Raw genomic sequence first — 26,739 nt, forward strand, 5'->3', positions numbered from 1 at the left:
CTAAGCCCTGTCAAGTGTTACTCAACAATAACAAATAATCAGAACATTTTCAATCATTAGGACATGTTGTTGTCCATATTAAAATATAATGAAGTTTGAAAATAAATGGCCTATTAAGTCTTTAAGTATTGAGTATTTGGTGCTGTGATGAACAACATTGCGAATACAAATAATGAATGGCAGTTTGAAGCATTTTAAATACTGTAGTACCACAGTAACCGCAGCATTTCTGCTGTTTCATCAGCGACCTCTACTGTCAGAAAGTGAATGTGCACTTTCATTCAGCCCATCTCTTTCACTTCTTCAAGTGGTAAGAGACCCTCTCTATATAATAATACAATCTCTGGTAAAAAGAGCCAATCCCATTTCTATACAATGATCTGATTCAGAGATATAGGCTTTGCTAAATGGTTGCTAGGGTACTCTGTTTGGTTGCTAGGGAGTGTCTTGGCAGCTGCCAGTGATGATGCTCCAGGCAGCACTAATAATAAGTTTAAACAGCATTTCAGCCTTTTCAAGCCAACTTAATAATGTTGCTTCTGTGCTTTGACTCCTGAAATACACTTGATTACAAGATGTTGAACAAATCTCAATTCTACACTCATAAATTATAATTGATGTGACACTATAATAGAACTAAATGAAGGTGATTTCCATTAACAGAGATTGAGAAAAGAACAGACACACACACTGATCTGTCACACACTTTATTCTGACATGATATTTCAGTGACACAGTATTAATGTAATGAAGAGACTCTATAACATCTGATTCATCATCAGCATAAATCATTATGTTTAGAGTCTCACTGTCACTGATTCATCAAATCAGTTTCACTGATCCATAAGATGAAACCCAAAACCCAGGATAGAGCGGTTGAGTGAATGTGGTCTGGACTGTGTGGATGAGGCACATTTTGTCTACAGAGACGCTGTAGAAGGACAGAGTTCCTGCACTGTGATCCACATTCACTCCTACTCTATAGTAATCCTTCCCATTCACTGTTCTAGTGATGACAGGCTTTACAGGGAGTTTAGTCCGTATGTCATTGTGTCTGAACGAGTAACCAAGCAATGAAGAGCAGATCAAACTCCAGGACTGATTATTCCATCCAAACACACACTCAATCCATCCCTTCCTGCTGATGTTCTTATATGCCACTGATATCTCCGCACCTTCTCCACTCCACTCAATCTCCCAGTAAGTGCGTCGATCACTCACACTCTCTCCACACAACACCTGAGGAAAATAATCAAATCTGTCTGGATGATCAGGATACGACTGCAGTGTGTCAGTGCCAGTAATCAGTGTGTTCTCCTCAGACAGAAGGAGGTTTTTATTCATTGTGTTCAGATCCGGAGTGAGCTGATGGGAATCTGATGGAGATAAAACACATCACAATCAGGAATCATCAATCTGATGTTTAAATGTGTCTGAACTCTTCATGTTCAGTATATCATCAGTGTCTCAGTACAGTTGAGCAGATATCCTGTGAAAATCATCATCATCATGATCTAAAACTCTTCTGTCATATTTTCTCACTCAGTGAGTTTCTCTGCTTGTTTTCTCAGTGACTTACATTTTAGGAAGTCGTTCCTGGTCTTGGGACCAAAGTCTTTGTCTGTGGAAATCAAGAGACATGAAGAGTGTGATTATCATGTCAGGAGAAAATGATCCCTGCATCCATCGCTCACACATGCAGAAATCCTCCAACACAGAAGATATTTAGAGAAATGCCTCTGCTGTTTCCTGACACAGACACTACTGAGGGTTTGATATTATTGACACGTCACCATATTTGATTTGTCTTCTGTAGACATGAATGATCAGAGGGAATCGATCAAATTTCACTTTGCTCCCCATACAGAGAAATCATATCGCTTCATAATACTTTGATTAAACTTCAACCTCCTTAGTAATGTTCTTCAAAGAGACTCGGATCAATCAATAAATGTCTCCTGATCAATCATTTGATTAGCAGACCATAAAAATGATGTTTTGGTTTTAAATTCTTCTAATTATATATTTGGTATCATCAGTATTTGAATGTGTGATTTTGACAGTAAATCGGGGCTACAGTAGACTCATGTTGGTGCTGTTAGAAGTGACCCAGTATTTGATGAGTCGATCTCTTCTCTCCTTCAGTTCACCAGGTTGAACTGATTTGACCTGTTTTACTCTCATTCTGCAACTTTTCCATCCTTACATTAGCAACATTATGATTTCACACTGGTTATGCCTCTCAAATAATCTACCAGCAATAAACAAAGCCTGATATTAACCCCATAGCATTCCTATAAAATTTGCCTAAAACGCCTAAAAATACTTACCCAAAGTAAATTACATTCAGCTCCATTGATGTTTAATTTAGAATATAAACTACATTGTTTAGAGTTGTAAATTATGTAAAATAACTAAATTATAGGATCAGATCAGGGGTCGAAACTGCACTGACTCCATATTCAACAATGAACGAATTCAAGGCTACGAAAGATATAGATATTTTTAATTTTTTTTTTATATGATCCACATAGGGCCATAAATGTTTAATATCAAATATTTCATATGAAATGTTACAATATAATATAAAGTTCCCGTTTAATAATTCGAAGATACAGAAAAATGTTTTTCATTTAATAAAGACAACATTCCTTCTGTACATTTACAGCTTGAGCGCATCTCTCTCCATCTGTGTGACGCACACAAGAGCGTCCTTCAACGATTCAGTCTCTGTTATGATAATAATCAATAACTAATGAATTCTGTCATAACTCCTGAAGAACTATTATTAATTATCTTCCCTTCCCCCTGACTCAAGTCACTGAAAATTCTTCAAGACATATAATATAACTTGTCTATCTATTGTTTCTCCCTTTTTATGTTAGGTATCATTTTAAATGTCTCTTATGCGATTGGTAAAATGGTCTCAATTTCACAGCAATCACTGGTATTATGAAGAAGATTGAAAACTAAGGAAAATTCTGTCCTCTTTTGGGTGCTGCCTTTCTTGAAAACCCACTCCTCTCCCCCCAAAACGTGTGTTGGTGTAGTAAATATTTATAACCTTTCTGTTCTGGGCTGCGTTTCCCAAAAGCATCGTAAGCTTAAGTTGATCGTAGCTCCATTGAAACCAATGGAGCTACGATCAACTTAGGCTTACGATGCTTTTGGGAAACGCTACCCTGGTCTGTATATAAGGTAAATTGCAAAGCAGTCATGTGGGATCTTCTGTAGCCAGAGGCCCCCACACAGTGATGGACAAGTGTCTTCAAACACTAGTCCACCACTGTGTGTATATGCATTTCAATTGATATTATGCATTCATTATTTCTGAATTGGCTTCTAATTGTAAAACTATAGAATTTACGTTTTTACTTGACAAATAAAATGTTATATTTGATTTACTCTGAAATTCTTCTGAAATCATTATGACCAGTGGATTATTGGAGTCCATATTTCCGCAAATCTGCGTCAGGATGGGTTAAAAAATGAAAGGCTCAATGAAAGGGGCATGTTGCACATCATGGGACCTTTTGATTTTTGTTTATCAACTGGCTTAGCAAGTTGCAGTATCGTGACTAAGAAAACTGTGTTTTTGTATGAACAAGCATGTGGCGGTTCGACTCAAATGCATTAGTAAACTCTGCACCCTCTGACTAAGATCAGAACTGGCGAGTTTGTGATCGTGAAAAGAACTAAAACTTTTCTAAGTGATATGGGTCCGTAATGAAAGAATAATTGAAAATAAGAGATACTCAGAATAATCAAATATCTAAATTAATACATAACAAATGATTAATTTCTAATTGGAAGCACAACCTAAGAATAAGAATCATTTGAAATTGGAGTCAGATTAAACGAGTGAAATTAAGTGAACTTCACTGAGGCGCTGAAAAGGCATAGGCTACCTGCGTTAACCTTCGCCCAGGCCGTTGGATTCCGTTTTTTTTGGCTGATGGGGGGTTCCTTACACCATTACTTATTATTATTATTCTACAAATTAATTATGCATTTATATGCTGCATAATATACTGCACTCCCAAAAAGACTCATTACTACTAATTGTTCAGAAGTTTTTGTCTGTATGGTGATTAACTACATTTGTGCACGTTCTGTAAGAAATCAACTTCGGAAAGGAACCTCACCCTTACCATAATTATCCAACTTACCACAGATATAAAATGTTTTATTTATTTTCATGTATTTTTTATTTGATCTACAAAATCATTGCTGTGCTGTAAATCATTTTATTTTATGAATAGCAACATACAGGTATACAATGTCAGTCACCTAACTAACGAGTGTCACATTGGTCTTTGCATGATGCAAACGCCTGATCCCTTGAATAAAACACAGTATTTATTTTTAAAGATACTAAATCTAAGTACTTAAAGGGTCATGAATCCCCAGAACACATTTTTTGAGTTGTGAACAGATATGTATAGGCTGCACATCATTGAAAACACTAAAGGTACTCATTCATTTTATTTAAAAGTTGAAATGAGCTATTTTTGCATTTTTCAGAGCGATTTCTGTCTTTCCGGTTTGAAAAGAACTACCAGCAAGATCCGGAGTGCTGGTTGGCTCCAATATGGGCTGGTCGAACATGCTGACGTCAAAAGTTTCTGTGTTTATTCATGAGATAAAGCTCATTTAATCCAATCACTGAGCTGTAGTATGCATAAGATTATAATTGCGGTATTATGAATGAGAAGTGTCACATTTCTCGCCTCGGTCTCTTGTCATTCAGAGACATATCATTGGTGTTCGTTTCCTCAGAGCTACAACACAATGTGTTTTCCTACGACACGACCAGAGCAGAGGTTTGTGTGCATGTGGATTGTTTTGCTGTAATCTACCAGCACAAATGGAAAATATGTTCGCATGAGATCGCATTACAGCAGAGAATTCAAATGTCTCAAATGTGGCTCATTCACCTCTGCCTGCTCTGCGTTTGGACACGTGAGCCGTATGTATGTTTCCCTCAGCACAGCAGCACATGAGTGTTGTTTGTATTTTTGCCATAATGCGGTTAGAACTGGAGTTTGAATATGAACACATGAAAAATACAATTGTTATGATATACACGCAGAGCACGCATATGATCGGTTTCAGCGTGGAGCTCCGTGATGAGTATAACAACACTAGCCACGTGGATCATATATCATATACAGAATAAAGTATCTGTGTTTAAAGTTTTATACTGTAGACATATAACATTCTCCTGCACTAAACATTAGGAACCACGTGGCTGGTATTGTTAAACACAAAGCAGAGCTTTTATAAAGATGAAGTTGTGTTTATGAATTATACAGACAATAACAACATGGCTCTGGTCTCTGTGAATACAGTAAGAAACAATGGTAACTTTTACCACATTTAACAGTACATTAGCAACATGCTAACGAAACATTTAGAATGACAGTATACAAATATCACTAAAAATATCATGATATCATGGATCATGTCAGTTATTATCGCTCCATCTGCCATTTTTCACTATTGTTCTTGCTTGCTTACCTGCATAAAGTCTGATGATTCAGCTGTGCAGATCCAGACGTTAACCCTCTGCAGTCTGAGGCTGATTTGGGGCTTGGAGAAGTTTTGACATGTCCTGACATTTGTGCTTTTTTCAGTTGTTCATAAACATATTAATGACAAAAGTGTCATTACACTGTATTCAGCACAAACTAGGCTACAATAATATGTGAGGAACATGTATGTACATGTTTGTATTTTTGAAGGAATAACATTTATGCATGGTTATTGAAAAAACAAAAAACTTAAGTCACTGAAATAAGGCCAAAAAAAGTATAATAAATCTGTGTTCACAAGACTTCTGGGTATTGGAGGTTGTAGAGTAGAGTTTTTGCTTTAAAATTATGTAAAAATTATATTGCCTACTTGTTCATATAAAACAATATATTGATTTAGTTTTTGTAAGACACTTTTTGTCAAGAAACACAGTATTCGTGGAGGCGTGAATCATCATGAATAATAGGTCATTTACACCTGAGAAGACAATAGAATCACATAATAATGACCTGAAATTACTTGCATATTAATGAGACCTTTCAGTCAGGTAGGCTGTGAAAAAACCCTCTGTAATCATGTCTCAGCTCAATTTAAAATAATGGTATTCTATTATATTCTATAAAATATAATGTATTTCTGTGATGCATAGTGTCTGAACAATTATGTAACTTCTATTGCATTTCAAATAGGCTTTTAACTTAAAAGCATGCACATTTGGAGAAATACTGATGGATTCTTATATGTTTATGTCAATATTCTATACTGAGGAGTAATATTTATTCAATATTTATTATCATCACTATGAGTGCTGGATACTGTTTTCAATTCATACTTGCAGCCGAAGGGCGCTCTGTATAGCTTTAGTCCACAAATTATTGTAAAGAAGAAGAGGACATTTCAGGAATGGTGTTTTCAATTCATACTTGCAGCCGGAGGGCGCTCTCTGTACACCTTTAGGCCACAAATTATTCTAAAGAAGAAGAGGACATATCAGGAACTAACAGCATGTCTTCCAGAGGTCGCTAACCATGGCTTTTACATCCAGATAAACACTTTTCAGGACAATAAATACACGATTGAGAAGATGCATACAAGCATTGCCTCTGAATTGCGTCTGAATAGCGCTGGCTCCGTGGGCGTGGCCGCATTAGCGGATAATGAGCTGAATCACAGACTTCTGACATGGCTCTCTTTTCATACAGATTACATAATGTAGCGTATGCACACGTGTCAGGATAATCAATAAACTTTGGAGTTTTCAGAACGCTTTTAACCTGATGAACTTTGTTTCTTAACACTCTGAGGTCTAAAAACGCGCCGGCGCGTTTTGCAGTTTTTTTTTCACATTGCAGCAAAACAGACTTCAAATACTCCGTCATTTTTTGTCATAGAGACATAAGTAATATATCAATTGAAACTATAGAATGTCTTCTTTTATTTATATACACTCAAAGTAAAAACAAAATGTTGTGCTTTTTGTAAAATAAAGAAAACTAACATGATGCGTGATCTCTCCTCTCCCTCTGAACGAAATCCAATCTGATAATTCTCAGAAAATGAACTGTAACTTAGTGAATACTAATCACAGAAAAATTAAACTTATGTCTAAAAAAACGTTAAGATGTCAGGTTTTAAATCATGTAAGTCAAATCGAAAACAATCCTTCTGTGTTTATGTAATCTGTATGAAAAGAGAGCCATGTCAGAAGACTGTGATTCAGCTCATTATCCGCTAATGCGGCCACGCCCACGGAGCCAGCGCTATTCAGACGCAAATTCAGAGGCAATACATGCATTCATCATCTCAATCGTGTATTTATTGTCTTGAAAAGTGTTTATCTGGATGTAAAAGTCATGGTTAGCGATCTCTAGAAGACATACAGTTAGTCCCTGTTTACTTTTCTTCTATGGATGAATTTTAGATGAGTTTTTGTTTCTTTAGCGCCCTCCTGCTGCTGTATGAATTGGAAACTCCATTCATGGAATAGCCTCTTCTTCTTTTAGATGAATTTGTGGACTAAAAATGCATAGAGCGCCCTCCGACTTCAAGGATGAATTGAAAACACCAGCGCTCATAGTAATGACAGTGAATATTAAATAAAAATAACTCCTCTGTATAGAAAATTGACATAAGCATATGAGAATCCAATATTTCTCCAAATGTGCATGCTTTTAAACTAAAAGCCTATATTCAGACTCTTTGCATCACAGAAATACATTATATTTTAAAGTATAATATAAAACCATTACTTTATATTGTAATAATATTTTTCTGTATGTTTCATATATCATAATGAGCTTGAGACATCACAGAAGGTTTTTTTTCACAGCCTACCTGACTGAAATGCCTCATTAATATGCAAGTCATTTCAGCTCATTACTATCCAATTCTTTTGTCTTCTCAGGTGAGAATGGTCCATTTTCAGTGGTGATTCACGCCTCCTCGCATACTGTGTTCCTTGGCAAAAAGTGTCTTACAAAAACTAAATCAATATATTGTTTTATATGAAGGAGTAGGCAGCATAATTTTTACATAATTCTGAAGCAAAAATTCTAGTCTACAACCTCCAATACCCAAAAGTCTTGTGAACACAGATTTACTATACTTTTTTTGGCCTTATTTCAGTGACTTAAGTTTTTTGTTTTTTCAATAACCACGCATAAATGTTATTCCTTCAAAAACACAAACATGTACATACATGTTCCTCACATATTATTGTAGCCTAGTTTGTGCTGAATACAGTGTAATGACACTTTTTCCATTAATATGTTTATGAAGAACTGAAAAAAGCACAAATGTCAGAGCATGTCAAAACTTCTCCAGGCCCCAAATCAGCCTCAGACTCCAGAGGGTTAATCACTAAATCGGCTCCGAACTGTCTACTAAAGATGAGCCCACTTGACACCTTTGTGGCCCTCCGAGGTAACACAGCAGGCCCAATTTCCTTGCTCTTAGGACATCAAAGGGGCCCCTCATGTGGACTACGGGCCAGATCCACATTCCAGCACCCACACACACTGGCACACACAAAAAACACACACACAGACACACATACAGAAACACACACACATACACATATATATATATATATATATATATACTACCACTATGCTGAAATATATATTTCATATATTTTAGGGCCTATGTATGTTTCCTAGTGTTTAAATGAGTGTATTTATGCTAGTGTGCATTTTAATGATATAATTTTGTCTGTAAACCATAACTTCTCTCCTATGCCTTTCTGACCTATCGAGTTTGATCTCGTTTCAAAGCTCCGGACTCGAGCTATTCATTGAGACATGTCACCAAACGGACAAATGCATTTTTCTATGTGTTTAATGATACTGTGAAGAACACACTCCTTTTGGAGATCTGATCTGGTAGTCATAAATCATTGGATTAAGTCGTGAGGCCAAACAATGGGAAAGCTTTCCCGCCAACTTTGCACCCATGTTATTGGCTACCCCACCTCAAGGAGGTGTGTCGGCTTATCTGTCATAAAAGCAAAGACGCACAATTTCTTGTGTGTTCTCTCCCGATTGTCTCACGAGCATCTCGTGCACGTTTTTCCCGGACCCCTCCGGTGACCACGCGCTGTCATCGCGCTCAGCTTCGGGATCGCCATCTTCCAGCGAAACTCACTCTCGTCCTCAGTTCAAACCTTCCCGCTGAACGGAGGAAGCCAACGAACTGCACCAGCGCTAACCTGAAATTCGACACACGTAACCAATGCAAGTATACTGCCGTTTCTCAATCTTAGATGATGAAACTGATTTCCGTGCTGGCTTAGGACTGGTTGTGAGTTTGCTACTTGCCTTCTCTCTTTCCTTCTCTACTTCTATTCTTGTACATAGGTGTGTATTTTCTTGTATATATATTTAGATGTATAACCTCTGTATTCGTAGTTTGCATATATTAAAATGTTATTCATGCTCGATTGTTCTGTTTGTTCTTTCAGCTGAAAACCAAGTCACTTTAACGCTTTTCGATCGCTTTATGTTATAAAACTATAAAGTTATTTTCACGGCCAGAGAATAACCCTGTTTATAATATTCTGTGAGGGACTTAGTTTGCTGGACAAACGAACAGTTTCTCTAAATAATTATTAAACCAGAACTATATGTAATTGATTACAATTCGTTGTAATTGATTCACAATATAAGTTTAATTCCCTGTTGGGTCGATATATGAATCATAATTTATTCATAACCTTATGAATTATTGTATTCATATTTCATCCATAAATTGATTAATAACCGCTACATTTCGTTACAATAAACACAGAATGTTTGTTTTCGATTTGACTTGCATGATTTAAAACCTGACATTTCAACGTTTTTTTAGACATAAATGTCATTTTTTTTGTCATTAGTATTCAAAAGTTAGTTCATTTTCTGAGAACTATCTGATTGGACTTCATGCAGAGGGAGACGAGAGATCACGCATCATGTTTTACAAAAAGCACAACATTGTGTTTTTACTCTGAGTGTACACAAATAAAAGACATTCTGTAGTTTCAATTGATATATTACTTATGTCTCTATGACAAGAAATGACGGAGTATTTTAAGTCTGTTTTGCTGCAATGTGAAAAAAATCCTGCAAAACGCGCCGGCGTGTTTTCAGACCTCAGGTAGTTAATATTGGCTTGTCTAATGCCTTGAACATGGGCGGGTATATGCAAAATTTGGGGGCGTACATATTAATGATCTTGACTGTTGCGAGGAAACAATGGTGTTTGAGACTCACTGTATGTCATTTACATGTACAGAACTCTTGTTATTCAACTATGCCAAGGTAAATTCAATTTTCAATACTATGGCACATTTAAACCAGAAGCAAACATTGGTGATAATGCATTGACTGTCATTGTGTGAAAATGTGGATGGTGTTAAAACAAAGGTGTCACGGAACAGAAAGGCAAAAGGAAAATCCAAATGCAGCAAAAGGTGTTTATTAAGGGCAAATCCAAAAGGCGTAATCCAGGGTACAGGCAAAGGTCATAATCCATAAAACAGCAGTCCAAACATAAAACAAGAAAACTACAAACCAAAACGGGACAACAAGAAAAACCAGGGATCAGACACAAGGGTGACCTCAAACAATGAACCACCAATACAGACAGCAAACACTCAAACTAAATAGACAGACACTAATGACCAAATACACAACAGCTGGGTGCAATGATGAGTGGTGATTAGTCCGGGAGGTGTGTATGGGGAATGTAGTCCATGAGACAGGTAGAAATGACAGTCCGGGACGGAGTGCCCTCTAATGGCTGAAGGGCACTCTCACAGGTGATCTTGACAAAAGGTGCCTCTAAAAATAGCCCACAGGTATCAATTTTTTACGCATTGCATCGATACATTGTATTGTTAGACATTAGATTGATATATCAATGCATTGTTACACACCTATAGCATCCTTCATATCTCTGAAGAGTCTTTAGTTTTATCATATTTATAAAAGACAGATATGCTGTACCGAGTCTTTCTGTACAAATCAGCGCTCCTGGAGGCCGTGCCGTGGGCAGAGCTAAAGGATGAGTCTTAATCAGCTTCAGCTCCCTAGTTCAGTAGTCAGGGCACTGATCAGGGAGTCGGCCACATTAATTTTCACGATATATGGTGCATTCCAAACGGGATATGTCGCCCTCCTAAGGGCACTTCGGAGTGAAAATAATCATGGCCGCCATATTGAAGGGTCGTTCCAAATTGAAGTGCTCAAAATGTCTCAGGTTACGTATGTAACTATAGTTCCCAGAGAACCAGGGAACGAGACTCTGCGTTGAATACTCAATGGGGAATGTCACACCTGATCCGATGTCTAAAAGCCAACTATCCAACAACTCCAATCCTTATTGGCCAGCGACAGCCTATGACGTAATATGGCATGACCCGGAAGTATAAAGGAGCGCTTGGAGAAACAGTCAGTATCTATCGTCTTGAGGGACTGTTCTGCAGGCAGGCAACCCGAAGCATGGCAAGGAAACACAGAGTCTCATTCTCACAGGGAACTATGGTTACATACGTAACCTGAGACATTCCCTTTCGAAAGGGAACTCGCTCTGCATTGAATATGCAATGGGAAACAATATATCCATGCCGCCATGCTTGAGGAGAGTGCATGCCAAATGTAATGGCTGACAAAACGTTGAGCAGTTTCGAATGAAACACTTAGCAACTCACCCTTGGGTCACACCAGGCTGTCAGTGACAGCATTCCCTTTGGCCAACAGCCCAAGCTGAGCCTCAAGAAGGCCTTCCGCAGAAGGCCTACCAAGGCCGCTAAAGGCATCTGGAACTAACTTTTCTGAAGAGAAAGTGGTCCATTTCAGGGAATGTGGCCAGAGAACCGAAAGGAACCCCGGCCAGTCACTATAGGGGAACGAAGGAGGCTAAATATCATAAATCTTACAATCTGAGTATGCAATATAGCTGCTAACAAGATCACCAAGGAGGGAGCTAAATAGATACCAACTTTCCTCAAAAAGTGGTTCTAACTACCCTGAGTATGCAATCCAACAGGTGATGCACTCAGTGACAAATAAACCTCTTAACTGGGGAATATATAGTCACCATCCTCTCAAATAGAGGCCGCTTTACAGCAAAAAGGGCCTAATATTATGAGAACAGGTGCTAACCTGTGGCAGCATAAGTAAGCTCACATATAAATGTAGGTCAAAAGTCTAGAACTCAAAGTAACACAAAACGTTGATATACATGATGTTTAAAAAGGAAAAACACTCTCTCATACAGATTCTCAAACCTGTTCTAAGCCCTAGAGGACAAAAGCTAAAAAACTAGCATCGTCAACTCAGACTTGATAAATACAGACATTACACCTAACCTAACTCTAGCCTGGCTGCTAAGCTACAGGCCTTCTTACAGGGCCACAAGCCTAGTGAAGCTTGGGCTTCACCTCCAAATCTCACGGATAAGAGAAAGAAAGTGAAGCTCACAAGCAAACAATGTCAGGCGGTTAAGGCCGACCTAAACATACATATTAACCGAAGTGACGAGTGCTAACTCAAACTACTCTAGAAAACAGCAGATGAGAAGCTACTCTAAACATCAGATGGCTAAGAGGCAGCCATTTTGTGGCCTCCACAAGTGGCCTTCAGTTTGCCCAAAAGTGCACTCTGACAATGACAGTGATGTCTGGCACTCATTGAAGTATAAGCGCGAGACATCACTGCCGTTGTCAGAGCGCGATCAGACCTCAGTGCTGAATGCAGTTGGAAATAGTGGTGTATTAATGGTATAAAATGATATAAATTAGGGCTGTCAAAATAACGTGTTAATCTGAGAAAAAATTAATCTGATTAATTAATTAATCTGAGAAAAAATAGTGCGTTAAAAAAAAATAACGCAGATTAATCCATTCCGTATTGACGTTTGACCCTGGAACCGTTCTAGCCATCATTCGACTATAAAATGAAGGAGGGAGACGACTGCCGTGCTGACAGACAGAACGAGCAGAGCTCCTCCCTCGTGCGAGCGAGCTCTCTCTGTTGTCAAAGTAAGCACCGTCTTTGCACTCTCTCTACTTCACACATAATAATCTAAATAAACTCACACAATGCTAAAACTTTGTAAGACCGAATCCATGTTTCACGAGGCGCATTCGGAGAATGTTTTTCCTGAATAACCGCTGGGTGTGAATAGTACTCAAAAGAACGGCACCTCATCTTCTCTGACAGGCGCCCTGCACGTGCAGCTGACATAAACCACACTTTCAGTAAACAAAAAGAAAGTCCTATCCAGTGGTGAAGTGTTTTCTGTGTTGACAAATCTTTTGTGATGTCCTAATAACAGTCGCGATTCGCACGCAAAGCGTCAACGTCCGCTAATGTCCGATTTGTGACCTAATGAATCATTTGAACAGATTAATTTTAATGAATCATGACAACAACTGATCTGTCCACATGGTCTATAATGAATAATTTACTCGAACAACTCTGAAATGAGAACATAAGTGTGATTACCCCATTTAGCAAGAGTGGTTAGTAAAATTAGACTTAATAATCCACAATATTTTCAGGTTATTTAAATGACAATGTGTAGTAAATTAGGCCTACCTATAAAATCAGTTAGTTTAGACTGGAGTGAGGTGAAACCAGAACAAAGCAAGTTGTTGTTAGCTAGGTGCATTCAATTGTATATGGTAGAAAATTATATTATTAGTTAATATAACTTCTAAATGCTACTTTTTAATACTTTTCAGGTTTAGCAAAAAAGCATCTTCTCTTACAAAGCTATAAAATCTTTTTTTTGTGCAAAGATGGCAAGAAAGAATTACAGTGAGAGTGACGGTATGTTTGTGTGGATGACCATGTCTGTCACCACCGAAGACCATTTTTGACCAGGAAAAACCTTGCACTGATTCATTTGAATTGAAATATTCAATACTTTCACAGCAAAAATTATGTATGCGATTAATTAAGATTAATTAATCACAGAGTATGTAATTAATTAGATTAAAATTTTTAATCGATTGACAGCCCTAATATAAATACTATTTAGTTTCTCGAACAATCCGATTGTTTCGTGTCTTAGGACATTAATGTGTCATCACGAGCCGCAGCATCGGAGCATAAATGAATCAGTGTATCGAATCATGATTCGGATCGTGTATCAAACTGCCAAAATGCTGAAATCACGTGAATTTGGCGCTTCGAACAGCTGATTTGACACACTGATTCATTTATGCTCCGATGCTTCCTGAAGTTTTGAAATTGGCCATCACTAAATAAGTTGTTATTTTGTTTTTTTGGCGTACCAAAAATATTCTCGCTGCTTTATAATATTAATATTGAACCACTGTACTCACATGAACTGATTTAAATATGTTTTTAGTATAATAATGCTCTCAGACAGCAAATGTAGTGAGTTTGCTTCCTTCTTCTCTGAGAAAATTAATAATATCAGAAAGGCGATCAGCACATACTTGAGCTGCACTGGGGTAAAACAGATCAGATCACAACCTCAGAAAGTAGCTATTATGTCTGATTTCGAAGCAATTGATTGTAAAATTTTGGAAGAAACAGTACAGCACCTTAAAACATCAACCTGCGCCCTTGACACACTTCCCACATCTTTTTTTTTAAAAGAGTGTTAAACTGTTTAGAAGCAGATCTCCTAGAAGTGGTAAATGCCTCACTTCTCTCTGGGACTTTTCCAAAATCCCTGAAAACTGCAGTTGTTAAGCCCCTCCTGAAAAAGAGCAATCTGGATAACACCATATTGAACAACTACAGGCCAATCTCAAATCTTCCTTTCATAGGCAAGATCATTGAAAAAGTTGTTTTCAATCAGCTGAACAAGTTCTTAAGCTTGAATGGATACTTTGATAACTTTCAATCTGGTTTCCGACTGCATCACAGCACAGAGACAGCACTCATAAAGATAATAAATGATATTCGCCTTAACACAGATACAGGTAAATTATGAGTGCTGGTTCTACTTGACCTCAGTGCTGCGTTTGACACTGTCGATCACAACATTCTTCTTGACAGGCTCGAAAACTGGGTTGGGCTTTCTGGGATGTTCCTTAAATGGTTCGGGTCATACTTAGAAGGGAGAGGTTATTATGTGAGTATCGGTGACCATAAGTCTGAGTGGACATCCATGACATGCGGAGTCCCTCAAGATTCAATACTCACACCCCTCCTGTTCAACCTATATATGCTGCCACTGAGCCAAATAATGAGAAAGAACCAAATTGCATATCACAGCTATGCAGATGACACCCAGATTTACCTCGCGTTATCACCTAATGACTACAGTCCCATTGACTCCCTGTGCCAATTAAAATGTAACACAAATGAAATTAAAAATTGGATGTCCCTAAACTTCCTTCAGTTAAACAAAGACAAAACGGAAGTCATTGCGTTTGGAAACAAAGATGAAGTTTTCAAAGTGAACATGTACCTTCACTTTAGGGGTCAAACAACTAAAAATCAAGTCAGGAATCTTGGTGTGATCTTGGAGTCAGACCTGAGTTTCAGTAGCCATGTAAAGACAATAACTAAATCAGCATATTATCATCTCAAAAATATTGCAAGAATTAGATGCTTTGTCTCCAGTCAAGACTTAGAGAAACTTATTCATGCTTTCATCACCAGCCGGGTGGATTATTGTAATGGGCTCCTCACTGGTCTTCCCAAAAAGACCATAAGACAGCTGCAGCTCGTACAGAACGCTGCTGCCAGGATTCTGAGCAGAACCAGAAAACATGAACACATCACACCAGTCCCCAGGTCCTTGCACTGGCTTCCAGTTGCATTTAGAATTGATTTTAAAGTACTGTTACTTGTTTATAAATCACTCAATGGCCTAGGACCTCAATATATTGCAGATATGCTCATAGAATATAAACCTAACAGATCACTCAGATCATCAGGATCATGTCACTTAGAAATACCCAGGGTTCACTCAAAGCAGGGAGAGTCTGCTTTTAGCTGTTATGCCAGCCGCAGCTGGAACCAGCTTCCAGAAGAGATCAGGTGTGCTCCAACAGTAGCCACATTCAAATCCAGACTCAAAACACATCTTTTTATCTATGCATTTGCTGATTGAGCACTGTGCTATGTCTGAACTGTTTGCACTTTATTTTATATGTATTATCTTTTTATTCTTTAAATTCTTTTCCTGTTTTTATTTAATTTTTATATCTTTTATGTATCATGATTCTGACTTTTAACATTTTAAATCCAAATAGCAAAATTCTGTTTTTATTGTTATTTCTATTCCTTATGTTCTATTTTTATTCTTCTACTTTATGTAAAGCACTTTGAATTACCATTGTGTATGAAATGTGCTATACAAATAAACTTGCCTTGCCTTGCCTAGTAGGGGTGGCACGGTACATGAAAAAATACCCCAACCGTTCAGTTAGCTTGTCTCGGTTTGGTTTATGTGTGTGTCGCACAGTTCGACGCATGCGCAATGTAGCTCCGTGCTCAGACAGTTAGGTTAGGTTAGGTATACTTTATTGTCCCAATGGGAAATTTGTTTCAGGCTCACAAATACAACCACTGCATTGACAAAAAATATAAAACAACACATAACATAATAATAAAGAAGGAAATACACACACACAAAAAAAAAAACCTGCACAAATACCAAACTTAGAATAATAAATTCTACTTGATATTATTTCATAATTTGACAGCTGAGGGAATGAAAGAGTTCTTGAAACGATTTAATCTACAGCTAGGCATTCGTAATCTTCTCCCCGATGGCAACAATTCAAACTCAGAATACAAGGTATGTGTTGTGTCATGCAGAATCTTATTTGCCTCCCTCAGTATAGAACTTTCATATAAGGTCTGGAGATAAAACAGTTCTGTTCTGCCCATGATCTTCATGGCCGTTTTAATAAGATGTTCAAGCCTAGATTTCAGATGTACTGATAAATTACCGTACCAAAGATGTATTCCGAATCTGATCACATTCTCCAATACAGCCTGGTAGAACATCATCATAATCTTACTACTGACCCCGTAAAGTCTGAGCCTTCTCAAAAAATACATTCTTTGTTGTAGCCGAGTGTCATGATCACTAGTGAGAGTGCCCTAGTCAGCCACTAGAGGGCACTCTTTTCCGGACTCTTGTTTTCACCCCTTGGACTACATTACCCATACTCACTCCTGGACTCATTATCCCACTCATTGCACTCAGTTTTGTGTTTCATCATTAGTGTTTGTCTATTTATACCTGGTTTGTTTCTGCTCTGGTCTTGGTGTCTTCATTCATGTTTCCTGAGTCTCTGTTTTGGTTTGCTTTATGTTTTGTTCCTGTTATTATTTTGTTTGGACTGCCTCCCTGGATTTTGGACTATTGACTGGTTTTTGGATTATGTTTCTGGATTTCCCTAATAAATACCTGCAATTGGACCTACCCTGTTTGTCTTTGTGCACTCTGTGTCACGGCACACACAAAGTATCTATATGAACCTGCCATGTTAGAGAAGAATCAATGTAAACACCAAGATATTTATATGAGAACACTTGTGTGACAGGAACATCATGAATATATATATATAGGGCTATGGTTTTCGAATGACTTTGGGTCAAATATCATCTCTACAGTTTTCTTCACATTTACAATCAAGTAGCTGGCATCACACTGCTCTGAGATTAACCAGTTTATAGAGTGGTAAGACGAAATGTCTTGATCTTTATATAATAAGCTCAGAATCACAGTATCGTCACTAAATTTCACGATATAGTTATTACTGTTATTCCTCACACAACTGTTTGTGTACAATGTGAAGAGAATTGGGGAGCTGACACACCCCTGCGGTATACTATATGCTATACTAATACCGTGAGGATCAGAAATCTTCTTGTTAACTTTAACCTGTTGTGTTCTATTCGATAGAAAAGAAAAATACCATTTAATAGAAGGATTTACAACCATCTCTTTTAATTTCTCCAATAATAAATAGGGTTGCAAAGTATTAAAAGCTGAACTAAAATCAATAAAAAGTAGGTGTGCGTATGCCTTTGGGTGGTCCAGATGTTTAGATACTAAATGGGTGATACTTCCTACTGCATCATCCGTACTCCTGCCCTATCTATGCAAACTGCCATGGATCTAATGTAGATATTACTTCACTTTTCAATATGGACACAATGTACTTCTCAAAACATTTCATTACAATGGATGTCAATGCTACAGGTCTAAAATCATTATTCTCAGACATGTGTTGCTTTTTCGGAATAGGAATGATCACAGCTTTTTTCCAAAGCACAGGAACTATATGTGAGTCCAATGAACGCTGAAAGAGTGTACACCACACTGGAGTAAGTTCTGCAGCACAGGTTTTCAAAAGCTGGGCAGAGATCCCATCAGGTCCCTTAGATTTCCTTGTGCATAGCTGATGAAATAGCAGTTGCACCTTAGAACTATCTACCTATAGTCTGCTGCCCGTAACATCCATCAGAGAACCAATAACAGATCTGCATTTATCAGAAGAATCATGAGTTTGAAACCACAGGTAAAAATTATTAAGTTCATTCGTTTTCTGTAAATCATCACTCGTACTAATAAATGGTCTATATGATTCCATATTAGTAACAGCCTTCATTGTGTTCCACATTTTTTTCGAATTTGAAGTGGAAAACCGACGCTCAATAAGGTCTTTCTGTCGTACCCTTGCTTCTTTTAACTGATGATTAAGCTCCTTTTGTATTATTTTCAGCCCAGCAAGATCATGTTTTTTAAACGCAATCCTTTTCCTGTTAATACAATTCTTAATTTCTTTAGTTAAATAGGGTTTGTTGCTTGGATACATAATAACATTCTTTTTAGGAAGTACATTGTCCACTCAAAAATTAATATAATCCGTTATCGTCTCAGTAGTTGTATCAATGTCCGGATCATTAAAAACATTCCAATCTGTGCAGAGTAAGCAACCTTTGAGTCTCTCTATGGCGTCGTCCGACCATACAGTTACTTCCCTCATACATGGTTTACTGCGCTTAAGCATAGTCCTGTATGTAGGAATTAGATGGATAGTGTTGTGGTCGGAGTTAGCCAGCGGTGGTTTCGCTCTTGCCTCATAGGCTTTTTTAATGTTGCCATAGCACTTGTCTAGAGTTCTGTCCTTTCTTGTCCCACATTTTATACATTGTTCAAAAACAGTTCAAGCTTGCACTGGTTAAAATCACCTAAAATGAATACTGGAGCCTCTGGAGAGCACTGTAGTTGTTGGTGAACACAGTCCGCTATACATTCTGCTGCTCTTGCTGGATTTCCACTAGGAGGGACATAAACCGCACAAACAACGACGCTACCAAACTCCCTCGGTAAATAAAAAGTTCTCATTTTCAAACACAGAACGTCAGCATCCAGACAGCAGATCATGTCTTTAATAGTGTACTGTTTACACCAAGCGTTACTCACATACACCGCCAGACCACCGCCTCTGATTTTCCCTGACTGTGCATTCCTATCTGCCCGCACCAGTGAGAATCCTTCCAGTCCCAGAGCAGCGTCCGGAACATCGCGGTGTAGCCATGTTTCAGTAAACACCATCAAACTTGAAGTGCGGAGTTCAAAAACATGCTTTGGAGTTAGCTCGAAGTTCCTCCATTTTACCGTGCAAAGATCTGCCGTTGCGCAGTATCATCACTGGTAAGGGTGGTCTGTTTCCTCGTCGTCGAAGACGTTGCCGTATTCCGCCTCGTCGGCCCCGTCTCCTATGCCTTCTATTGCGTTCAGATGACGGCCTCACGCAAACAGGCAGGTTCAAGGGAGGTGGCCCGTCATGGTGAAGCGCAAGCAGTGCGTCTCTGTTGTAGCTGATTGGCATCCATGTTGATACACCTGTATGCAGTGTTTGGCACCGTGCCAGATATCCCAGTACAGCAACTACTGGACACAACTGAACGAACAAAGTCGTACTTATACCGGCGTTGAAGCTGTCGCAATAAAAATAGAAATAACTAAAAATAAATAAATAAATGAACATACAATGAACAAACAACAGACGAATGCAGTAGAGCAGGAGCCCGGGTCGCAAGCAGAGCAGCGCCACCGGAAGTATGGAACATACATATAGACAGTAAAAGTGGAGTATGGAGTGCTGCAGAAATGGCAAGTGGAGGAGATAATGAAGGCTGCCCGGAGTTGGCAGATGCGCCTGCGTTGTTGAAATCTGGTGTGTGGGAACATTTTGGATTTCATGTTACTTACGATGACAACGGAAATAAAACAGTAGATAGAACTGCGACTGTGTGCGAGCATTGTGCAACATGCATTCAATATGCTAATGGAAACACTTCTAATATATCATTTGAGAAGACATCACGCCAATGTGTTGATAAGCACAAGCAGGAGAGAGCCGGTTAGGAAACAACTTCTACTGTCCGCAGCATTTAAGCAACCTCTCAGTGATAAGTCGGACAGGGCAATAGCTATAACTAAAGCATTGGGGATGTTTATAGCAAAAGATATGCAACCGTGCAGCGTGATTGAGTGTGAAGGATTTTGTCAGCTGATTAATGTACTCGAGCCGCGGTATAATATTCCCTCTCGCCGACACTTCGTCACCACTGATACCAAAACTGTATGACGAGAACGAGGAGAATTTAAAAAAGAATTGTCCGACAGAGCCCACGTAGCTCTCACTACAGATGGATGGACCTCCAGGACCACTGAAAGTTTCCTCACAGTGACCGCTCACTATATTACTTCGGAGTGGGAAATGAGAAGCTGCATTTTGCAAACACGCCCCATTTATGAAAGTCATACCAGTGATCTCTGAAATGCTGACAGACGCGGTGGCGGAATGGAAACTGGAGAGGGTAAATAGCATAATTCCTGTTACTACTGATTATGCTAAAAATATAGTGAATGCTATCGATTTAGCAGCGGGACATGGGCACAGATCGGGTGCTTTGCACACACAGTTAACCTTGCAGCCAAGAGTGCAATCTCACTAAACCAAGTATCCCGACTCTTGGGGAAGGTTAGGAAGGTGGTTAGCTTCTTTACCAAAGCACAACAGCTGCCCAAGCCCTGAAAACCAAGCAGGATATGCTGGAATTGCCTGTTCACAAACTAATTCACAACGTAACAACTCATTGGAACCATAGGCGCCGATCCCGTTATTCTCCATGGATTTTAACAAGTAAAAAAATCGATTGCAGCTATCAGAAATGATCCTTTTTTTTATATATATATAGTTTATTTAAGGCTGTTTCTATGACATTATTTTAATGGCAAAAGTCAAAAGCGTGTCGAGAGTGCATCCCGTGTTGAGCGAGCACAAATCTCTCAACTCGCAGTCGGATTTCCTTCACTCACGCGCTCGCTCAGATTCAGAATCAGAACTCACACTGTCCTTGCCCTGTTCCTAAAATGGTCTTCTTTCCTGGATTTAAAGTTGCCAGAAGCTTTGAACCACCTGACTTTCATGACTGACTGACGAAATAACAGTGTAGGCTACCTTTAAGGTAACGTTACCGATCATCAGATTTCAGTGAGAGCACGACAACACTCATGAAAATGAGCTTGTTTTTGGTCAAATTCAAATGAAACATCCAGTTGACATTTATTTGAGTTAAATAATAAGTGATCTGGCACTGGAATGTGTTGTTTTTGAAATGCTGTGTTGCATGGAGGAGCGGTCTCTTGTGACTCGTGTACAGTCTTTATACAACATGCGCGTCAATCTGTCGCGATTCGCTAGACTCTGTCCAGCGAAGTCACTATCTTTGTGCCTTTAACTGGTTTCATGTGTCAGATTTATTGCATGACTCAGGCAGAGAAAAGCTGTTGCTATCAAACATTGTTTACTTAATCATCTGAGTCAGTGTAATGGTGAAGGGATCGATCAAATAGGCCAACTTATGGAAGGTCTGTGAAGAAATTTCATGCTCCCTTGTAAAAGTATTTTGTAGTATTTTTAAAATACAAAAATACAGTAGTTTATTTTGATACATGGTGTGGCTGCTGTTTTTTGTAGTTTATTTTGATACATTAAAAATTAAGGCAGGGCTCGACAATAAGGACTGCCCAATGGCCCGGGGCCAGTGTGAATGACGCTCGGGACAGTAGACAGAACGGTCACTTGCCCGATCAGGCCAGTGCTGTAGTTATATATCGTGCTGTAGTTATATATACAGTTCTGTGTGCGTTATATATCGTACTTGATGATTTAACGATCTAACATTATCGAGTATGTCCCTCACTTTACAAAAAACAAACAAAAAAACACCCATTGAGTGCACGCATGCACTACGTGACGTAATCTAGTAGTTTAGATTAGCGCGCATGCATATTTAGATTGCACGCTTTCACTGCGTGATTTAGTCTATTAAAATGCCTTTAGAATGGCCCAGAATTCAAGATAAGGGGCAAAAATGTCCCTGTATGTATTTCATATTTAGATAATTCAATATAGCTAAACAATATTACACAAAGAGCACCATTTTCTCCATATATTAGCATGATTAAAAATGTGATATTGATTTTATTCAGCGTACAGTTTAATGAACAAGAACTTAAAGGTGCCCTCGAATTAAAAATTTAATTTACCTTGGCATAGTTAAGTAACAAGAGTTCAGAAATGACATACTGTGAGTCTCAAACTCCATTGTTTCCTCCTTCTTATATAAATCTCATTTGTTTAAAAGACCTCCGAAGAACAGGCGAATCTCAACATAACACCGACTGTTACGTAACAGTCGGGATCATTAATATGTACGCCCCCAATATTTGCATATGCCAGCCCATGTTCCCAACATTATGAAAGGCATTAGACAAGGAAAGGCAGTATTAATGTCTGGATGTGCACAGGTGAATCATCAGACTAAGTAAGCAAGCAAGAACCAGAGTGAAAAATGGCAGATGGAGCAATAATAACTGACATGATCCATGATATCATGATATTTTTAGTGATATTTGTAAACTGTCTTTCTAAATGTTTCGTTAGCATGTTGCTAATGTACTGTTAAATGTGGTTAAAGTTACCATCGTTTCTTACTATATCCGCGGAGACAAGACTCTCGTTATTGTCATTTTTCAACACTTGCAGTCTGTATAATTCATAAACACAACTTCATTCTTTATAAATCTCTCCAACAGCCACGCAGCATAACCTCAAACTCATTCAGAATCAAATGTAAACAGTAACAGTATACAATACTAACATAATCTGACGCATACATGCAGTATGCATGACGAACACTTTGTAAAGATCCATTTGAGGGTTATATTAGCTGTGTGAACTTTGTTTATGCACTGTTCAAGGCAAACACGAGCTCCAGGGGCGGAGAGCAGGAGAATTAAAGGGCCACACACCCTGAATCGCCTCATTTCTAATTATGCCCCAAAATAGGCAGTTAAAAAAATGAATTAAAAAAAATCTATGGGGTATTTTGAGCTGAAACTTCACAGACACATTTAGGGGACACCTTAGAATTATATTACATCTTTTTTTTAAAAAAAAGTTCTAGGGCACCTTTTAATATCAAGTGACTTACATTTTAGACACCAAATCGTCTGTTTCGCTGTATTCGCCAACGAAAATAGTTTCAAAGTCCACAGAATTGTTTTGCGTCTCTGAGCAACACTTCCTGAGTGAATCAGCCATTTGAATGAATCGGTTGAATCTCAATGATTCGCTCATTAACAGGGATTCGCTGCCACCTACTGGCGGGTTTAATTTCACATTTAAAGTGTCTTCATTTTTTTAAAAATATAATTTCAAATAGTATTTAACGTTTTATATTTTTGACATTAAAAACATTTTTATGCATCTGTAACTGCTCTTGATTGATTCACTTTAATAAAGTTTAATCTAGTTATAAAGTTAGCTATACATTAGATTACAATTTATATACCTGAAAATGTCCTGTTTAAACCTACATGAAAAACTTGAAAAGCACCATTTATTTCATTTATGTTTGTTCTGTTGTATTTATTTGTGCTATTACTCGTAATTTGATTATTTACTATTTTATTACTTACTGTTTATGTCTAACAATATTTAAAATAAAAGTTAATGTAGTTGCTTTTGGTGTCATAACCCTATTTTTTAGAGGTTAAATTTAACAAAGACAACGAAAACAATAACTATGCTTATTTTATATGCCCATTTTCTTGTCTTTTACTTTTATTAATTTTTTGTTGTGGGGCAAGTGAAAAAATCCTTAGTGTTGAGCCCTGTAAGATATTTGGTATTTTATTTTAAAATACATTTTCATGTATTTTTGCCCAACCCTTGTGTTGTGTGTGTTTGTTCTCTATTGTGGATGTTTTATGGTGTCACTCCTTCACTTCTGTGTGTGTTCTGCATTGTAGCTGATTATTTGTTTGACAAAATATGTAACAGAGAACATTTTTATAATCTCAATTTCGAATCAAGATCAGTTTTGCTTGCATGCATTGTTGTTACGATAAAATAATGTTTTGCTCATTACGTTTGACATTGTATCGACCAATTCATACAGAGCCAGATCAGCCTCAAAAATAATATATTTACAAAATAAAATTCATAAATGCACAGCACAATACTACGGAGCCCCTAAAGGGACATAATGGTAGAAAAAATATGGGATAGGAGAAAAACATTTTTTTTTTTAATCTTTTCCCTCACAAAACATTTGCATTCCCACGCAAAGATATGTGTTCCCCAAAACCTGTTGTGAGATCTGACAAAAACTTCCTGTTTGATTTCCCACAGGCAGTGGTTCAGAAAGCTCAGTGTTTTCGGTCTGTGTATCTTTTGGTCATTTGTGTTTTGATTTAATATTAAAATCAGAAAATGTAAAAAACGTATCAGTTACGACTGTAACCTTTGTTACATAGAAATTACATAGAAAATGACGCTGTGGAAACCGTCTGCGTGATTGCGTCGTGAAGAAACGAAACTGGCACCGCGTTTGTTTTGTAAGTAGAATAGGAAAGGCGTGGGACATACAGCATAAGTGTTTTGAAGAATGCGGAAACCGGAAGTACAATCAAGGCGATATTTTGTGCGTTTTCATCAAAAACCTCAATGTCTTTTCGACTGATGAAAGAAAGATATGAACACCTTGGATGGCATGGGGGTGAGTAAATTATCAGGAAATGTTTATTTAAAAGTGGACTAATCCTTTAAGAATTTAACTTTATAGATAGCATACATATTTAATAAAATTAAGAAATCAATTCTATATAAAGGTAAAAGAAAAATACCCCCGAAAATCATTTGTTTCATATGAGAAAGTTAATTTCTGACACTGCTAGATGGCATTAAATAACCATTCTTTGAGATAATGGCATTAGTATATCCAACAGTTGTATGAAAAAAAAAAAATAATCATAACTATAATAGATGTGCTGTTAACATTAACTATGATACAATGTTATTTCTTTTCATATCTGTCATATTATTTCAAGTTCCTCCATTGCCCAAATCTCATAGTATTTCCTAAAAAAGTTATGACATCTGAGTATGATGATTTAAATGGACACAAGTCTGGGCTTCACTATATCTCTGTGCTGTCCAGCGAGTCGAGCAGCATTGACGCACAGAATCTGATAGGTGGTCAGCAATAATAAAACAGGCAGTGAGCCAAAGCTTTTTATTATTATGTGTATAATTATTATATCTGAGATAAACTAGTATAAGGATAATATTTCTGAGATAAACACACGTAAGCTGCCAAATTCATGGACACAGAGTCGTTCCCTGAACGAAAAATTAAAAATCTAGTTGAATTTCTTGTTTTTTCATGTTTTAAAAAAAAAAAAAAAAAAAACTGCTTTCAATCACTTTCAAATTACGTCTCACCTTGTTTTTCCTTTTTGATTTCCTCAATCTGAGCTTCACTTGTAGCATGTCTGATTTCCAGATCTTTTAGTTCCTTCAGTACATCTGTGCATGTTTTCAAAGGACAAGGCAATCCTGAGACGGCAGATTCTGTTGCAAATATGACATTCGGAGCGAATACAAGACATTTGTACAGAAGCAGAAGAACTGCTACTCTGAACTTCATTCTTAATGCTTTAGCTAAAGCGTGTTGGAGATGTGTGTGCTGTATCTGTATGTTCAGAGTGTTACAAATCGAATGCTTTTATACCATAATCTTCAGTAATGCTCACATGATTAACAATTTAGCCAATGACAGACAGAATAACCCACAGCATATGACTGTTTCTCAAAAAATACCGTTGTGCTGGCTTAATGTTTTACAAATGTATGCAATGTTGACATTAGTTTTTCTTTGGCAGCTTTGACCTTACAAAACACTGAACTTTGGGCTTAATAACAGCACAAACTATCCAGTACTAGAAATGCATTCCTCTATAGGTCATTGCACACTGAGTCCGAAATTCGCATGCGAAACTTTCGCACGTTAAAAAATAAATTCGACCTCACGTTATGTCAATCGCATTTGCACACTGCCTCCGAAACTTTCGTCCGTCAGATCAGGTTCGATTTTCTGCGTTTTTCACATCCGTGGCACGCATTTTGAGAGACGTTTTGACAATTCAGAGCCACCTTACGCGAATGCAAAAATCCAGAATGCCATCTGACAAGTTGATCCACGTCGTCTACAGCACAAAACAGCAGCACTGAATGACTAACAACGTGCGGAATACAAAGAGACCGAATATAAAGACAGATTGTGCCAGTAGTAAAGCATCAAACAGAGCCACTGACATTCTGAAGTAAACTTTTAAACGCTCGGATAATCCCGCAGC

The 26,739-nt window shown here is 37.8% G+C and overlaps 2 protein-coding genes across 2 annotated transcripts in view; one reads left to right on the plus strand and one right to left on the minus strand.

Annotated features, from left to right (window-relative positions):
- LOC137006201 (gastrula zinc finger protein XlCGF57.1-like) overlaps positions 1-26,739 on the plus strand; it is a 703,714-nt gene that overhangs the window by 520,632 nt on the left and 156,343 nt on the right. Inside the window, exon 6 of the mRNA XM_067366789.1 lies at positions 21,501-21,505. Within this exon, the coding sequence (XP_067222890.1) occupies positions 21,501-21,505 (5 nt within the window). The remainder of the gene's footprint in view (positions 1-21,500; positions 21,506-26,739) is intronic.
- LOC137007309 (tripartite motif-containing protein 16-like protein) lies at positions 701-26,072 on the minus strand. Its single transcript, XM_067368583.1, has 3 exons — positions 25,826-26,072; positions 1,580-1,621; positions 701-1,376 (listed from the first exon to the last, which is right to left on the minus strand). Exons 1-3 carry the CDS (start codon positions 26,028-26,030, stop codon positions 823-825), a joined length of 801 nt encoding a protein of 266 aa, XP_067224684.1. The 5' UTR covers positions 26,031-26,072; the 3' UTR covers positions 701-822.

The sequence above is a fragment of the Chanodichthys erythropterus genome, chromosome 3 (genome assembly GCF_024489055.1).
Source record: "Chanodichthys erythropterus isolate Z2021 chromosome 3, ASM2448905v1, whole genome shotgun sequence".
Taxonomy (NCBI): domain Eukaryota; kingdom Metazoa; phylum Chordata; class Actinopteri; order Cypriniformes; family Xenocyprididae; genus Chanodichthys; species Chanodichthys erythropterus.